Below are 13915 nucleotides of genomic sequence, written 5' to 3'. Positions count from 1 at the left end.
TTCATAAACCTTTAAGAAACCTTATTTCAAAGTTGAATCCTGTCACTGTGCATCTGGAAAGCCCTATTTGTCACCATGTAAAAAACCATTTGTAAAAGTCCAATCGGACAATGCTCCCAGCTTTCTGATTGTAGTTTGATGAAGCCCAAATTTTGAAAAACATCACCATGCTTCCCTTGTGATGATTTAGATTCAAGTCTGAATTATGTGAGAGTACCTAATTTGAGTAGATGTGGTGTTGGGTCAGCATTTTGTGGGACTACTTGGACCCTTTGCTTAAATTTCTGTTTGTGTTCAGCTTCACTTATCCAGTCATCTAAGGTTTCTCTTACCTGTGTGTAGGAATATCATGCCCAGCTGGAGGAGATGCGAGTTTCCATTAGACAGCTGGAGGAGGACCTGTCTGCTGCCCGTCGCCGTAGCGACCTTTATGAGGCAGAACTGAAAGAGTCCCGCCAGGCCAGCGAAGAACTGAAGAGGAAAGCTGCAGAGTACCAGCACAGGATTCAGAAGGTCTGCACTGGAACTAAAGCTTTTAATGATTCAAAGGTTTTAGGAAGGCATCAAACTGTATGAACAGTTGTGGTCAGACGTTTGCATCATGGGCATGAATGTCATGGTATTGGGGTTTTTTGATGATTTCTTTGAAATGTTCTTTCTCCACATTGTTGAGCAGTGATTGTATGGCATACATCTGTAATGGCTAAAACACAAGCATTGGGTGCCCAAGTTTGTGGACTACATTTAAAGGCAGGTCAGTTACAGGAAACCAAACAATTGTGCAACTTTCTAAGGGGCATTAAACCAAATATTAGTGTGGGTGTGTGCATATATTTGAGCCTAATTTTGACCCTTAGTGGATTTGATGAATGCTATGTAAACTACTGAGCATACCTGTAATCTGGCTGTTGGCAATTATAGCGCTCACAGTGACAGAGCAACCACATGATCGTGATTTGCAACTTCTCACTTTTCTAGTAAAGTAGTGATCATTTCTCTTCCTGACCTTCATCTTCACAGGCCAAAGATCAAGGGAAAGCAGAAGGAGATGAGACGATCACCAAGTTGGAGAAGGTAGCTCATGAAGTTAATTTATTCGTGATAAAACTGTGTGATTGGTGAGGGTGAAAATTTATTCTAGGTAAAGACACTGAAGAGTTTAAATGACTTTAATGTGGGATAATATTTCCATATTAAAAGGATTTTTTCCCCCTTTTTAGACAAATACTGAACAGCATGTAAAGATCCAAGAGCTACAGGAAAAACTCACCAAGGTAAAATATTTTTGTTTAAAAGACCAATTAATAATTTATTTGAACTTGTATCCTAAATGGAAGAGATGCAGCAGTATTTTTGCACTTTGAGATGACTTTATAAACTTTTCATTACCCTTCCCAACCCCCTCCTTCCTCTCTCTGTCTCTTGATTAAACTTTGGTCTCTTGTCAGATGTAGGCTATTGCCAGGGAACGATTAAAGAGTTACTGATTAATAATCAACAGTCAAACAGTTTTGGCTACAATTGGCCTAAATCTGACACAATGTGAACTAAATGTGAAATAATTAACATGTAGCATGTAATTTTCTTAAGGATTTGGTATGAGCAATATAAAGTAGTTTATTTAAACGTAAGAAAGAGAGCAAAAGTTTGGTTATTCCTTCTAAATGTTTTCCATCTTTTCCTTGTAATTACTAGGCATTAAAAGCAAATGCTGAGGCTACTGACCTCCTTCAGACTACAAAACTGGCCAAAGAGCGCATGGAGCGGGATCTAGAGAGGCTCCAGAATAAGGAAGACTCCAGTGACAGCCTACGCAGACGTCTCCGTGAGACTGAGGTACACACACACAAACACTGCTGTCACAGACACTGTACACATGCACAAAGACTTTCATACATGCGTTCTGGGGTTTTTTCTTGCTATTCTGTGTTTTCAGTCATTCGTAGATTTGCACCGTCAAAATTTCTGTGTTAAAAGTCTTAAATAATCTGATAGAAGCACAAACCTGTTCTGTAATGAATCGTTGCTTGTCAGAGAGGTTTTGTTTTGGGATTTGATTATTTCCTGGTTGTCGGGATCTCCCCCCGCTGTCCAGTTCTTGTGAGTGACACCAGATTAAACTAGACAAAAATGTCTGAGCTCAACAAACATTTATTTTCTTTAGTTTAAGGTCTTCAGTCTGTATCCATTATGTAGCGACTGTGTGGTTTTGGACAGAAGGACATTTATTGTGATTGTTCCTGTGAAGCTAACCAGGCTGCCTATTACATTTTACTACATGATCACCGAGTGGCTGTTTCTGTATACAGTTTTATTCCAGGCCACATTCAGGTGACTGCCTTAACATCTTTTTTTTTAAAGCAGCACATTCCTTTTTTAAGCCTTTTGTCCTGTTTTGACATAAAAATTTAAGGCTCTAAATCTGGATTGTTTGGACAAAATGATTAGTCCTTTAACAAAATTTTAATTCTAATTTAGATTTTATGAAGCAAATAAAAAATAAAACACTCCAGTATGCAGACAATCAGGCACCAGCAGCACATCTCTAGTTTTAGCATCATCTAAGTTTTAGTATCTTTCTGAGAGTACTAATCTGAATCTGAATGCACTGCTACGTCACACAACTGTCGTGATAAATTAATGACATAAATTAAATGACATAAATATGCAGTCATATAGAAGCTCTGTTTGTAGGGTCTTTTTGTTATGACCGTATCTTAGTACTTCTGTAAACAGCATAACTTAGAGTCAGAGAAAAGAGAATATGCAACAAGGTCAAATTTATACAGCTCCAAAGATCTCCTACACCTCCCAACATGAAAGGAAATGAGCTCTGTGGAACTTTAGTTGGGAGTAACTTGAAATAATGAGATATAAACACAGCAGAGATGCATCCCTAACAAGCCAACTGGGTGTGACCATTACAGTATGTCGCCAGTTCTTCCTTGAAGTGGAAATTTAAAGTTAATTGCTGTTCTTATAATTGTGTGTTATGTCTAGATAGCAAAAAAAGCACTGTTTTAGAGCATTAATTCTTTTGACTTGTGGATGAATTTGAAAAAATCATCGCTACGTTTTGTGCATAACTTTTGCTTGTTTTGTGTTATCCAGGATGGCAGGAAGACTCTTGAGAACCAGGTGAAGAGGCTCGAGATTGTTGAGCGCCGGGAGGCCAAACTGAAGGATGAAATCCAGAGCAAGGGCCAGCAGATTCAGCAGATGGCAGATAAGATTCTGGTAACCCACCTTTCATCTTTCAAGCAGAGCAAAATGAAGAAGGAGGTGTGAAATAAACAGAACTCATTGTCATCATTGCAAAAGAAATGCAAATTTACATCTAATATTTTTACATATGCAGTGCTCAGACACTCCACATTTTGTATTTTAATTGCCTTACAGCTGTGATACAACCAGGCCAGCGCTTTGAATCCGTTTACATCACCAGACTGTGTGTGATCAGATCTCTCTCTAACTTTTCCAATAGTTTTGTTGCACCTGTTATGAGAAATTACTCCTTTATTTCCATTGTTTTCTGCATTATCAGCGTCTGAACTGTGTGCCTGAGATGAAAGTATTAAGCATATCCACTCAGAGCTGACAAAACCGTTTCAAACAGACAGTTTAGAGGACTGTGAATCCTGAGCTTTTGACTCACAACGATTATAGGGAAATTAATATGAGCAAGCACAAAATACATGCAGCCATCTGAAAAAAAAAAGGTTTTACAAGACTATTTGGTGTCCCGTGAAAAACTAAGAACACCTCGTACTATTCATATGAATTAACAGGGTGAGTGCATTTGCTGATAACCAAACGCATCATTAACATTAAGTGATGATCAGGAAGTGTGAGCACCTCCATAAAAGCAGTTTTTTGCCATGTTGCTGATCTGGATGATTCATGTGTTTATTGTCACAATGCCATAACAGTCCCCTGAGTGTGAATATTACGCAAATTCATATATTGTGCACTGCAGATTCACCTGAAATCAGACTGTGCAGTGCTCAGGAAAAAAACAAAACAAAAAGTTGACAGCACAATTTGAAAAAAGACTGATCACATAGGGAGTGTTGCAGCTGGAGAAACCACAAGACAGCTGAAACAATGTACTTTGGGCAGATGAGACCAAAGATGACGTTTGGCCATGATGCTCGACACCACGTTTGGCAAAAACCAAACACGGCATATCAGGACAAACACCGTATACCAGCTGTCGAGCACGGCGGTGAGCAGTGATGATTTGGGCTTGCTTTGCACTTACAATGCAGACCAAGAACTCTGTGTGCCAAATTATTCTAGATTTGAATGTGAGCCCATTTCTCTGAAGCTAGGTAAATGGTAACTGGACTGGCTTTTCTACTCTACCTGAGTGCTCAAAGTGCTTTAACTCATTCACCCATTCACACAAGCACTTAAATAGTTTCTGTCTTTCTAACTGACATTCACACGCCAGTGGATGCATTGGAGACCAACTTGAGGTTAGTATCTTCCCAAGGATATTGGAGATGCAGACGGAAGCAGCCATTGATCAATACACCAACCTTCCCATTAGTAGACGACCTGCTCCACCTCCTGAGCTACAGCCACCCGTTGACCAAAACTTGTTCATGTAACAGGACAATGACGCCAAACACATCAGCAAATTTCTAAGAGAGAGGCTGAAAAAAACAGTCAAGGTTTAGTAATGATCTAGTCATGATCAATCTGATTGAAATGTTATACCTCAAGAGAGCAACGCCGTAAGGAAGAGTGGGCCGAAATTCAACCACAATGATCTGAAAGACATACAGAAAGTGATTATTTCAAGTTATTGCTGCTAAGGCTAGATCTATAAGGCACTAAATTATGGGCATGTTTTGTTGTGAAAACGTTCTGGTTCCCGTGTCTGCTTGTGACAATCAATAATAAAAGAAGTCCCTTTTAAAACTCTGAGAGAGTAACAAAGCTTCTCCATTTACTTTTGATTAAAAAGAAGTCATAGAAATTGACCTTTTGCAGCAGTGTGTGTGAGGTCCACCTGTGCATTCCCTGCTGCCTCTCAGCCAAAATCTGTGCTATTAATAAAGCCCAAAAAAGAGAGGAGCTGACGCTGGAATCATTGATATAAATGACTTTGTGTTACCTGAGCTCCTCTACATCCATAGTAACAAAGACAAGGAAATTTTACACTGTAATCATTGCATTTAATACTAATCTTTCTCCTATATTGTATGAGGGATTAAAAAACACCTGTGTGTTGGTGTTTGAATCTCTCGCTGACTACCAGAGACCACAATCAACCAGAGCAGAGCTAAATAAACAATTGTTATAATTATATCTCAAAGCTCTCAAAACCTGCTGGTGAGCAGCAGGAACCATCGCTTATTGTGATTAGGTGTTAGTGATTTTGAAGTCCTTTGCACTGCCTCTAACAAATGTATGAGTTGTGTTTTGTGATGAAATGCTTTATGCATTACCTTTATGCCAGAAATGATGGCTACTTTAGTGTTTGCGAGCATGGCTGCTGATGTCAACATGAAGCAAGTGACCTATTTGTATTTTGTGTAGGAGCTGGAGGAGAATTTGCGAGAGACTCAAACCACAGCCCAGCGCCTGGAGACTCACCTGAAACAGAAAGAGAAGCTCTACGAAGACAAGATAAAGGTTCGATTTATAAATATGTACACACAATCATATACGCAGACCCATTGGTTTGATGTAAAACACCATGCAGTCTGTAGTCCTGATAAACTTGCTGGAAGTGCTCTGTCTAGTGGTCGTGCCTTAGCCGGGGTGCTGGGAAGAGCAGCAATATGTCATATTCAAATTCATATTTTACCCTGTTAAGTGATATCCCGGCTATGGGTCTGTGGGTTGCCTGGCATTGAGCAGGTGCTAGAGGCCCAGATGAAGGCGGACATGGCCGATAAGGAGATGCTGGAGTCCAGTCAGAGCAAATATGAGGAGGAGGTGCGGGAGAAGTGCAGCATCATCAGTGAACAGAAGGCGGTAAGAACTGACCAGCTTGGGAGCACTATTTCAGGCGTATTTTAATATTTATCACACTGACATAGATTCCATGTTTGGAATAATGATTGTATAATTAAAAAGCACAAAAATCACCCTTAATCCGATCCCAGGAAGACCAAACTAAATGTTTGTTAAGCGTATGTTATAGCTTACACATTTTCTTTTCAGACAATAAATGCAATGGACTCAAAGATGAACAGTCTGGAGCAGAGAATTGCTGAACTATCTGAGGCCAACAAACTAGCAGCTAACAGCAGTATCTATACCCAGAAAAACATGTAAGTACCCCAACACAAAGCATTGTTATTGTGCTCCATAATAACAATAAAATACAATAATAATACAATAGATACAAATACGCTTATAAGCGTGTCCTTTTATTGTGTCAGGGCAGAGTGAAGCTGCAGCTTGTGCGCAATAATATCTGGAAGGTACTTAATTCTGACCTTGCCGTTGCTACATGGCCTTCTATTTAACCTTTTGCACATTTTGATGTTTTGTCTTGCCAGGAAAGCCCAAGAGGAGATGATCTCAGAGCTTCGCCAGCAGAAGTTCTACTTGGAGTCTCAGGCCGGGAAGCTGGAAGCTCAGAATGCCAAACTGGAAGAGCATCTAGAGAAAATGACTCAGCAAGAGCAAAGCAATAAGAGCCGCGTGCTGGAGCTGGAAACCAGGCTCCGAGAGGTGAGGAGACATTAGAACAGGTGCAGGATATCTCTGCTGATAGATGGTGGTGGATTTTCCAACTGTGTGACAACACTTTTCTTTGTATTTGCTCTGTTCCCTGTCTGTTTGTCACAGCACCATCCGCTTCATAGAGTCTTTTATTTATATGCTTTATTTTGTACATATGAAGTAATCTTAGTTAATAATATTATAGAGTATCTGCACAGATTTTTTTATCAAAGCATAAAAGGCATTTTTGAATATTAAATAGACGAAGCTGTGCAGTAAACCTCTTCCATCTGTGTTGATCTGGCTCCATGTAGTATAAACACACTTGCGTGGAACTGTGTCCCCGAGTGTATATTGAGGAAATAATTATAGTGTAGTATATATATCGTGACCTCTTGGGGAAGCAGGTGGTGCATATAAAATAGTTGTTTGATGGTAATATATGGACTAGAGCTGCTAAGTTGGACATTGAAAAGGTAGGGACCATTTGATGTGCAGTGCATATTATGATATATGGAGTTTGGGATCCAGTAGCATCATTTAGGATACGTCCAGATGAACAGAATCAACTTTTTGGGATTTAGGATACAGGATATTTTCTGTAGTACTCCATTTATCTCCATAGTAGCTTGTAATTTGAATTTCCCCGGGCCATAAAAGTCTCACTTGCTATTGTAAAGTCAGATGTTACAAAAAGTGAAGCCTAATAACTGAAGGCAGTCAGACATGTGTCAGGTGTAATGCTCTCACACCGAGGTGATGTCAGCATGTGTCTGACTGCGCTGGGGATGAATCGCCTCCTCCTCCTGATCCTGGTCTTTCTGTCTGCTTTTGTAGATTGGGCTGGAGCATGAGGAACAAAAGCTGGAGATTAAACGTCAGGTGACAGAGCTGACCCTTTCACTGCAAGAGCGTGAATCTCAGATCAGCAACCTGCAGGCAGCTCGCCATGCCCTGGAAAGCCAGCTGCAGCAGGCTAAGACCGAGCTGGAGGAGACCACTGCAGAGGCCGAGGAGGAGATAACTGTGCTCAGAGTAAGAGAAATGGAAAGGAAAAAAAGTAGCGAAGATGCTGTCTCATTGATGTTGTGTAATGTAGGCAGTAATATCTGTCCCTGCATCTCTCCTGTCATTCCTCCTAGGCACACAGAGATGAAATACAACGCAAATATGATGCCTTGAGAGACAGCTGCGCGGTAAGCTGCTCACACCCTTATTTTTGTCGTTCGCTCTTTACAGGAATAAACAGCTCTTCTGGCACCGAACACCAGCTGAATCATCGCACTAGAAGTAGCCTCGTTTCAGTCCATATGTGTTTTTGTCACTCTTGGATGAATTAAAATTTAAAATCATTTGACTCCGTGTCACTTTTAACACCTTCCCCGTTTCATCACGTTTGTCTACCTTGCTGGTGCTCTTTATGGAGATGTAAAGCTGACTGCATAAATGTGCATCCTTAAATATGAGCAGGTCTCCACCCTGTTTTCAAAACATTATGTTTCTGGTCAAAGTGAGAATTGTTATTCCAGACACAATTTTTACAGTAATATTAGACTAACTCTCAGAACTGTTTGTTGCTTTCATGGCACCATTGTGCGCATTAACACAGAAACTAAGTGAACCTCCACTAACCAAAGTTAGCCCTACTGAATCAGAAAATAATGCCCTCTATTCGGTGATCATTGCTATTTGGGAGCTCCAAATTTTTTTAGATTTATTTGCTTTACGTTGTTATGAATGAACATTTCCTGGTAACTCTTTGGTTTACTAACACAGGATCTTGTGACATGTGACTAACCTTGCGAAATTATGTTGTCATTTTTCAGGTATTTAGGTGCCGTCAAGTTTATGTAGCTTGAATAAATACCAAAACCGTCACAGTCTTCCTTTATCCCATTGCCCTACTTTTGAGATCCTCCCACTCACAAACTGTTCAGAAAGCGACAACCATAGATTTAGCTGGCCAGTAGTCAGGCAAGCACAGCCAAATTCAGCAACAAGCAGAGCTTGAAATGCCACTCTATTTTTTGCCCTGCTGACTTGCAGTGTTGGTTTAACCATTAGTCTGTGGAGCATTTTGGAGGAGAACAGGATATCTGGACAACTGTGAGCCAAAGTGTCATTTAATTTAGGGAGGTCTCCCGGAAATTATTAATGCATTATGGTGTGCGTTTTGTATTATGAGAGCATTGTGGCGACTAGTCACCGGATGTGGGAGCTCATGATGTTTTCACTGCTTTATGATCTTTTTAAAAAATCTGTATTCATTGAGGTTCATAGCATATCTTCACTTTTTTAACATTGTAGTTAATCAATTGTATATTATAGGATTATAGCTGAAGCCATCATGGGTGTGTTAGACTGCTGTGGGCAATGTTTAAAACTGATAAAGACTGCAAATTCATTGGATGTAGTTATATACAGTGGGGCAAAAAAGTATTTAGTCAGCCACCGATTGTGTAAGTTCCCCCACCTAAAATGATGACAGAGGTCAGTAATTTGCACCAGAGGTACACTTCAACTGTGAGAGACAGAATGTGAAAAAAAAATCCATGAATCCACATGGTAGGATTTGTAAAGAATTTATTCGTAAATCAGGGTGGAAAATAAGTATTTGGTCAATAACAAAAATACAACTCAATACTTTGTAACATAACCTTTGTTGGCAATAACAGAGGTCAAACATTTACTATAGGTCTTTACCAGGTTTGCACACACAGTAGCTGGTATTTTGGCCCATTCCTCCATGCAGATCTTCTCGAGAGCCGTGATGTTTTGGGGCTGTCGCCGAGCAACACGGACTTTCAACTCCCGCCACAGAATTTCCATATCAGCGTTGCATTTACACTCTATAGCATTCACACTGCTCACTGAAAGAAAGATCCTCCTCTGTGTTTTGTAGCAGAGGTAAACAGTAAATGATATGTTAATTTTAATCAGTGAAAGTGTGTGACAGCCACAGATTTCACAAACAGCACTGAGCAGTTTGTATTCAGCAGCGTTGAGGATGCAGATCTAGATGTGATTTACCTTAGCTGTTTAAGTTGCTCTATAGATTTGGTTGACAGATGATTGGAATAAATTGCCAGATCACCGCTGCACTCATTCCACTGTTGACTTCTAGCCTTGCCTTAAGAATTTAGTCGCTGCTGTCAGTCCCCTGCCGAAAGGGAGCAGAAGCACTGCGTCAGTACAGAACAGGCAGCTAATTTATGTACTTAAAAGCTTTGCCTCTTCCCCCCTGCCACCTTGAAATTCTGTGTGGTCCCCTTGTTCCCACAAGAGCTGAGAATAAGGGGCTTTTAACAGACAGCCTCGTATAACCCTCATCTCTTTACAGTGTGCACTGTAGTCATGGCTGATTAAAGGAACAGACCGATGCTGATGAAATGATTATTCTCATTCTGAATGCTACTTGGGTTGAAACAGCAGCATAGAAAAATGATTACTGCATTACATCACTAACCCAGATATCTGCATCATGTAATCATGCAGCAGTAGAGTTGAGATTGTGTGGGGTGTTAGGTCAGCTGTTATTGTGGAGGAGCAACGATCTGAGCATTATATGCACAACAGCACCAAAACTTTTTCTTATGTGCGAATTGTAAAATTAACATTTTTATTACTTTTCTCGAACATCCAGGAATTCTGCTTTTACAGTGTAGGTACACACTGCCTTTGGAGCAACAAAAACACTGTGTAAAGTGTCACATTACAGGGGTACATTTTAGTTGCAGATGGATACTGTGTATGTATTCAGCCATTTAAATGTGAAATATGAATGTTCCCTTTACTCTGTAGGTGATCACAGACCTGGAGGAGCAGCTGACAACATTGACTCAGGAGAATGCAGAGCTTAACCGTCAGAACTTCTACCTGTCCAAGCAGCTGGATGAAGCCTCTGATGAGAGAGAAGATCGACTGCAGCTCAGCCAGGATGTGGACAGGCTGCGTCGGGAGGTGGCTGACCGTGAAATGCACCTTAACAACCAGAAACAGGTGCTGACTTCTGATGATGGTGTACAGTCCTAAAATGCAGATGGGTTTGTGAACCCTGAATAAAAACAGAAACTTAGTTACCAGAAAGCACACTGAACCTCTACTATTAGCCCAGAGAGATGTTTTAATCAGATTCAAGAGGCTTGTTGAATCTCTTGTTAGGGTTTTAGGTGTAAAATCTGAATAAAAATGCAACGATTTGCAATTCTCATAAACACATATTTCATTCACAGTTGGAACATAGGAATAAAGAAATGGTTTAAAATGAGAAAATTTTACATTTTAAGAAAAATAATCACTCATTATGAATTTGATAGCAGAATGCATATGTAAACACTGGGTCAGGAGGCATGTTTATCACTGTGTGGCATTCCCTCTTCTTTTAACATTAGCCTGTAAATCACTGCGAGCAGCTGCTGGACTTTTGAATGAGGAAACTCATCCAACTGTTGTGTGATGTAGGATCCTTTGCTCAGCGGTCCTGGGCCTACTTTGTTGTGTTGTTTGTTTCTTGAGCCCCAAATCTTTTCAAGCCTGTATTCAGCTTTTAGCACTGATGGTGCCTTTCCAGATGTCCAAAGACATAGGCAGTGATGCCCCCCATAATAAGCTGAATGGTCCCTCTCCTCTTAAATCTAGTTGATGTGGCGTCCATATTTTCCAAAAAGAATTTAAAAGTTGGGTTTGTCTCACCACAGAACAGCTTTTCACTTTGCCTCAGTCTATTTTAAATGAGCTTTGGACCAGAAAGGAGAGCATTTGTGGAAGTGTTTCAGAATCATGTCTTTTTTTAATGGTAAATGGACTCATTCTTATATAGCACTTTTCTACTCAATCTGAGCACTTCCATAAGGAAGCTTCCTATCTAACGTTCACATACATTTATATTCTGATGGACGCATCTGAGAGCAACATGGGGTTAGTATATTGCCCAAGGATATGTGCCAGACGCACGATCTGATATCCTCGTGTTGGTGTTCTTCCCACATCATCATAATAAATGTTGTTCCAGGTTCAACATTGCAAGTGACCAATCACATTGTTGTGACATCATACGTTTGTGACTTCGGAAAAAAACGCATTAAACAAAAAATCTACTTAACTTGCGAGAAACCGCCTCCGTCCGCCGATCCAGCAATTTGAATTCTTTGCACTTCATACTGTTCTTTAATAAACGGTAAGCATTATACATATTGTCCTTGCAACATTGGAATTTCATAAATGAATGAATCGCTTAGCTTGCAAAAGTATGACGTCAAACAATGTGATTGGTCACTTGCAGTGTTGAACCTGAAACAACATTTATTATGATGATGTGGGAACAACACCAACACGACGATATCACCAACCTTCTGTTTGGTAGGTGATCTGCTCTACTCCCCGAGCTACAGCCTCCCCTAATGCTGTTTCTTGTGAGGGCCATCCAATATTAACTTTTGGCCTTGTCCCTTGTCCTCAGAGGTTTCTTCATATTCTAAGAATCTTTTGATGATATTATGTGCTGCAGATTATTCAGGAGAAATTGTTGCATAGCTTTTTGCAGATTGATGTCTCTAAGATGATCTTTTCGTACCCAGTTTTGTTTTGACCTGTTGCTAATTAACCTAAATACTTGCAAAATGTTTAATTTTAGTACCACTTGCATTTTTTCCAATGTTTTATTGCCCCCATCTCAACTTTGAAATAGCTGTTTCCATCAAATTCAAAATGAGCTATGATCTTTCATGAACTAGCAATACATCTCAGTTAAAACATTTGATATATTTTCTGTGTTCTGTTGTGAATGAAATCACAGTATCCTGTTTTCATTTACATTTTACACAGACTGGATTTTCCTTTGGTGCTGGCAAAATTGTTATATGCAGGAACAATCCAGCTGGTATTTTTTATTACTTACCAGCAGATTTATTAGCTTCTGACACTGAATTTCCTGCTCAAAAGAAAAAGTTAGGCAGGTTCAAATCAAATAACTGTTTACTAAGCTCAGGTCAGTAACAGGAAGTCTGTCAGAGAAGGCGTGAGCATCAGATGAAGAGCAGCAAGCAAAACTACATGTACAGACAGGAACACTGTATTAAGCACAGGGAACACTACACAACAATAACATGACAACCAGATGTGAAATAAAAATAGATTTTACTGCAAAGCAAGAGCACGAATCAGATAAGCGAGAAAGAAAAACACAAGCAAAACTCAGATAAAGTGTGAAGTCTGCATTCATTCTCGATATCATTTTGCACGGGCTGCCAGTCATTCAGCAAATAAACACATAAAGAGTTGACATCTGAACCCAGCATTTAGAGTCACAGTGCTTACCACTCCGCCAACATGCCACCGCTTTTGTGTGGCAGTTGTTTCTGCATGAAAGTTGAAGTCTGTGAGAAAACATCATTTTCTGTTTTCTAAAACACTTGTATTCCTTCCTCTTATTCAAGTTTCTTCACCCTGCCCACTTCCCACTCACAGTCAGACAGGAGCTTTTCACTTACGCTCACATTATTTGATATCTCCACAACACCTGTGACAGGTGACCTAGACATCTCTCCCAGCTCCGAGAGTGCCAAGTGTAAATCAGGCAGCCGAAACACTGGAATAATTTTATTATTGTTATGCGTCGTATTCTCAACGCAGTGAGAATGAGAGATGGAGAGAAAGAGAGGGAGAGAGGAGGCTGTGTGATGGTGTGTTGCCCCTGTGGGAGGATTTGTGTGTGGGTGTCCAGTAGCGCTCTCAGTCCTGCTGGTTGTGTAACCACCGATGGAAGTCATAGACGAGGGATGGGGTGGTGTGTGGGAGGGATGTGTCATCCCCATCACTCCCAGGTCGTGTCAGCTGTGGAAGCATTGGACTTCAGAGGGCCGTGGTGTTGCTGCAGCACCGGCAGAGGCTATATTTGTCTCCCCATGCTTTGTCTAAAGGAGTCTGTTGTAAGACATTAAACATGGAGCTTTGTGTAGGCCTGGTGAAAAATATATGAAAACATTCCGAGGCATGAAAATAACTCCAGGTTCAAATAGTCATTTACATGGAACGTTAGTTGTCAGACTTCATGTATATTATTTAAACAGTTTGTGAGCCCCTGGCTCTAGCATTGTGGTTTCTTTTTAACAGATTGTGACTGACAATGCCATGAAAACATTTTTACTTTTTGACTTCTTAGTTTTTTGCATATTTGTTACACCTACATTTTTCAGATCATCAAACAGTTTTTGATACCCAGTGCCCGATGGGT

General features: G+C 40.3%; 1 protein-coding gene across 8 annotated transcripts in view; it reads left to right on the top strand.

The window, feature by feature from the left end:
• citb (citron rho-interacting serine/threonine kinase b) overlaps positions 1 to 13915 on the top strand; it is a 50761-nt gene that overhangs the window by 12440 nt on the left and 24406 nt on the right. For all 8 annotated transcript variants that reach the window (XM_026187269.2, XM_026187268.2, XM_026187270.2 and 5 more), the window contains exons 5-16: positions 343 to 513; positions 1021 to 1074; positions 1221 to 1274; positions 1696 to 1836; positions 3112 to 3237; positions 5548 to 5643; positions 5872 to 5988; positions 6178 to 6287; positions 6519 to 6693; positions 7522 to 7719; positions 7827 to 7880; positions 10486 to 10683. In XM_026187269.2, the coding sequence (XP_026043054.1) occupies positions 343 to 513; positions 1021 to 1074; positions 1221 to 1274; positions 1696 to 1836; positions 3112 to 3237; positions 5548 to 5643; positions 5872 to 5988; positions 6178 to 6287; positions 6519 to 6693; positions 7522 to 7719; positions 7827 to 7880; positions 10486 to 10683 (1494 nt within the window). The remainder of the gene's footprint in view (positions 1 to 342; positions 514 to 1020; positions 1075 to 1220; positions 1275 to 1695; positions 1837 to 3111; positions 3238 to 5547; positions 5644 to 5871; positions 5989 to 6177; positions 6288 to 6518; positions 6694 to 7521; positions 7720 to 7826; positions 7881 to 10485; positions 10684 to 13915) is intronic.

Source organism: Astatotilapia calliptera, chromosome 12 (assembly GCF_964374335.1).
Source record: "Astatotilapia calliptera chromosome 12, fAstCal68.1, whole genome shotgun sequence".
In the NCBI taxonomy this organism is placed as follows: domain Eukaryota; kingdom Metazoa; phylum Chordata; class Actinopteri; order Cichliformes; family Cichlidae; genus Astatotilapia; species Astatotilapia calliptera.
Note: the sequence above shows the minus strand (reverse complement) of the source record. Positions and strands in the feature narration are given on the sequence as shown.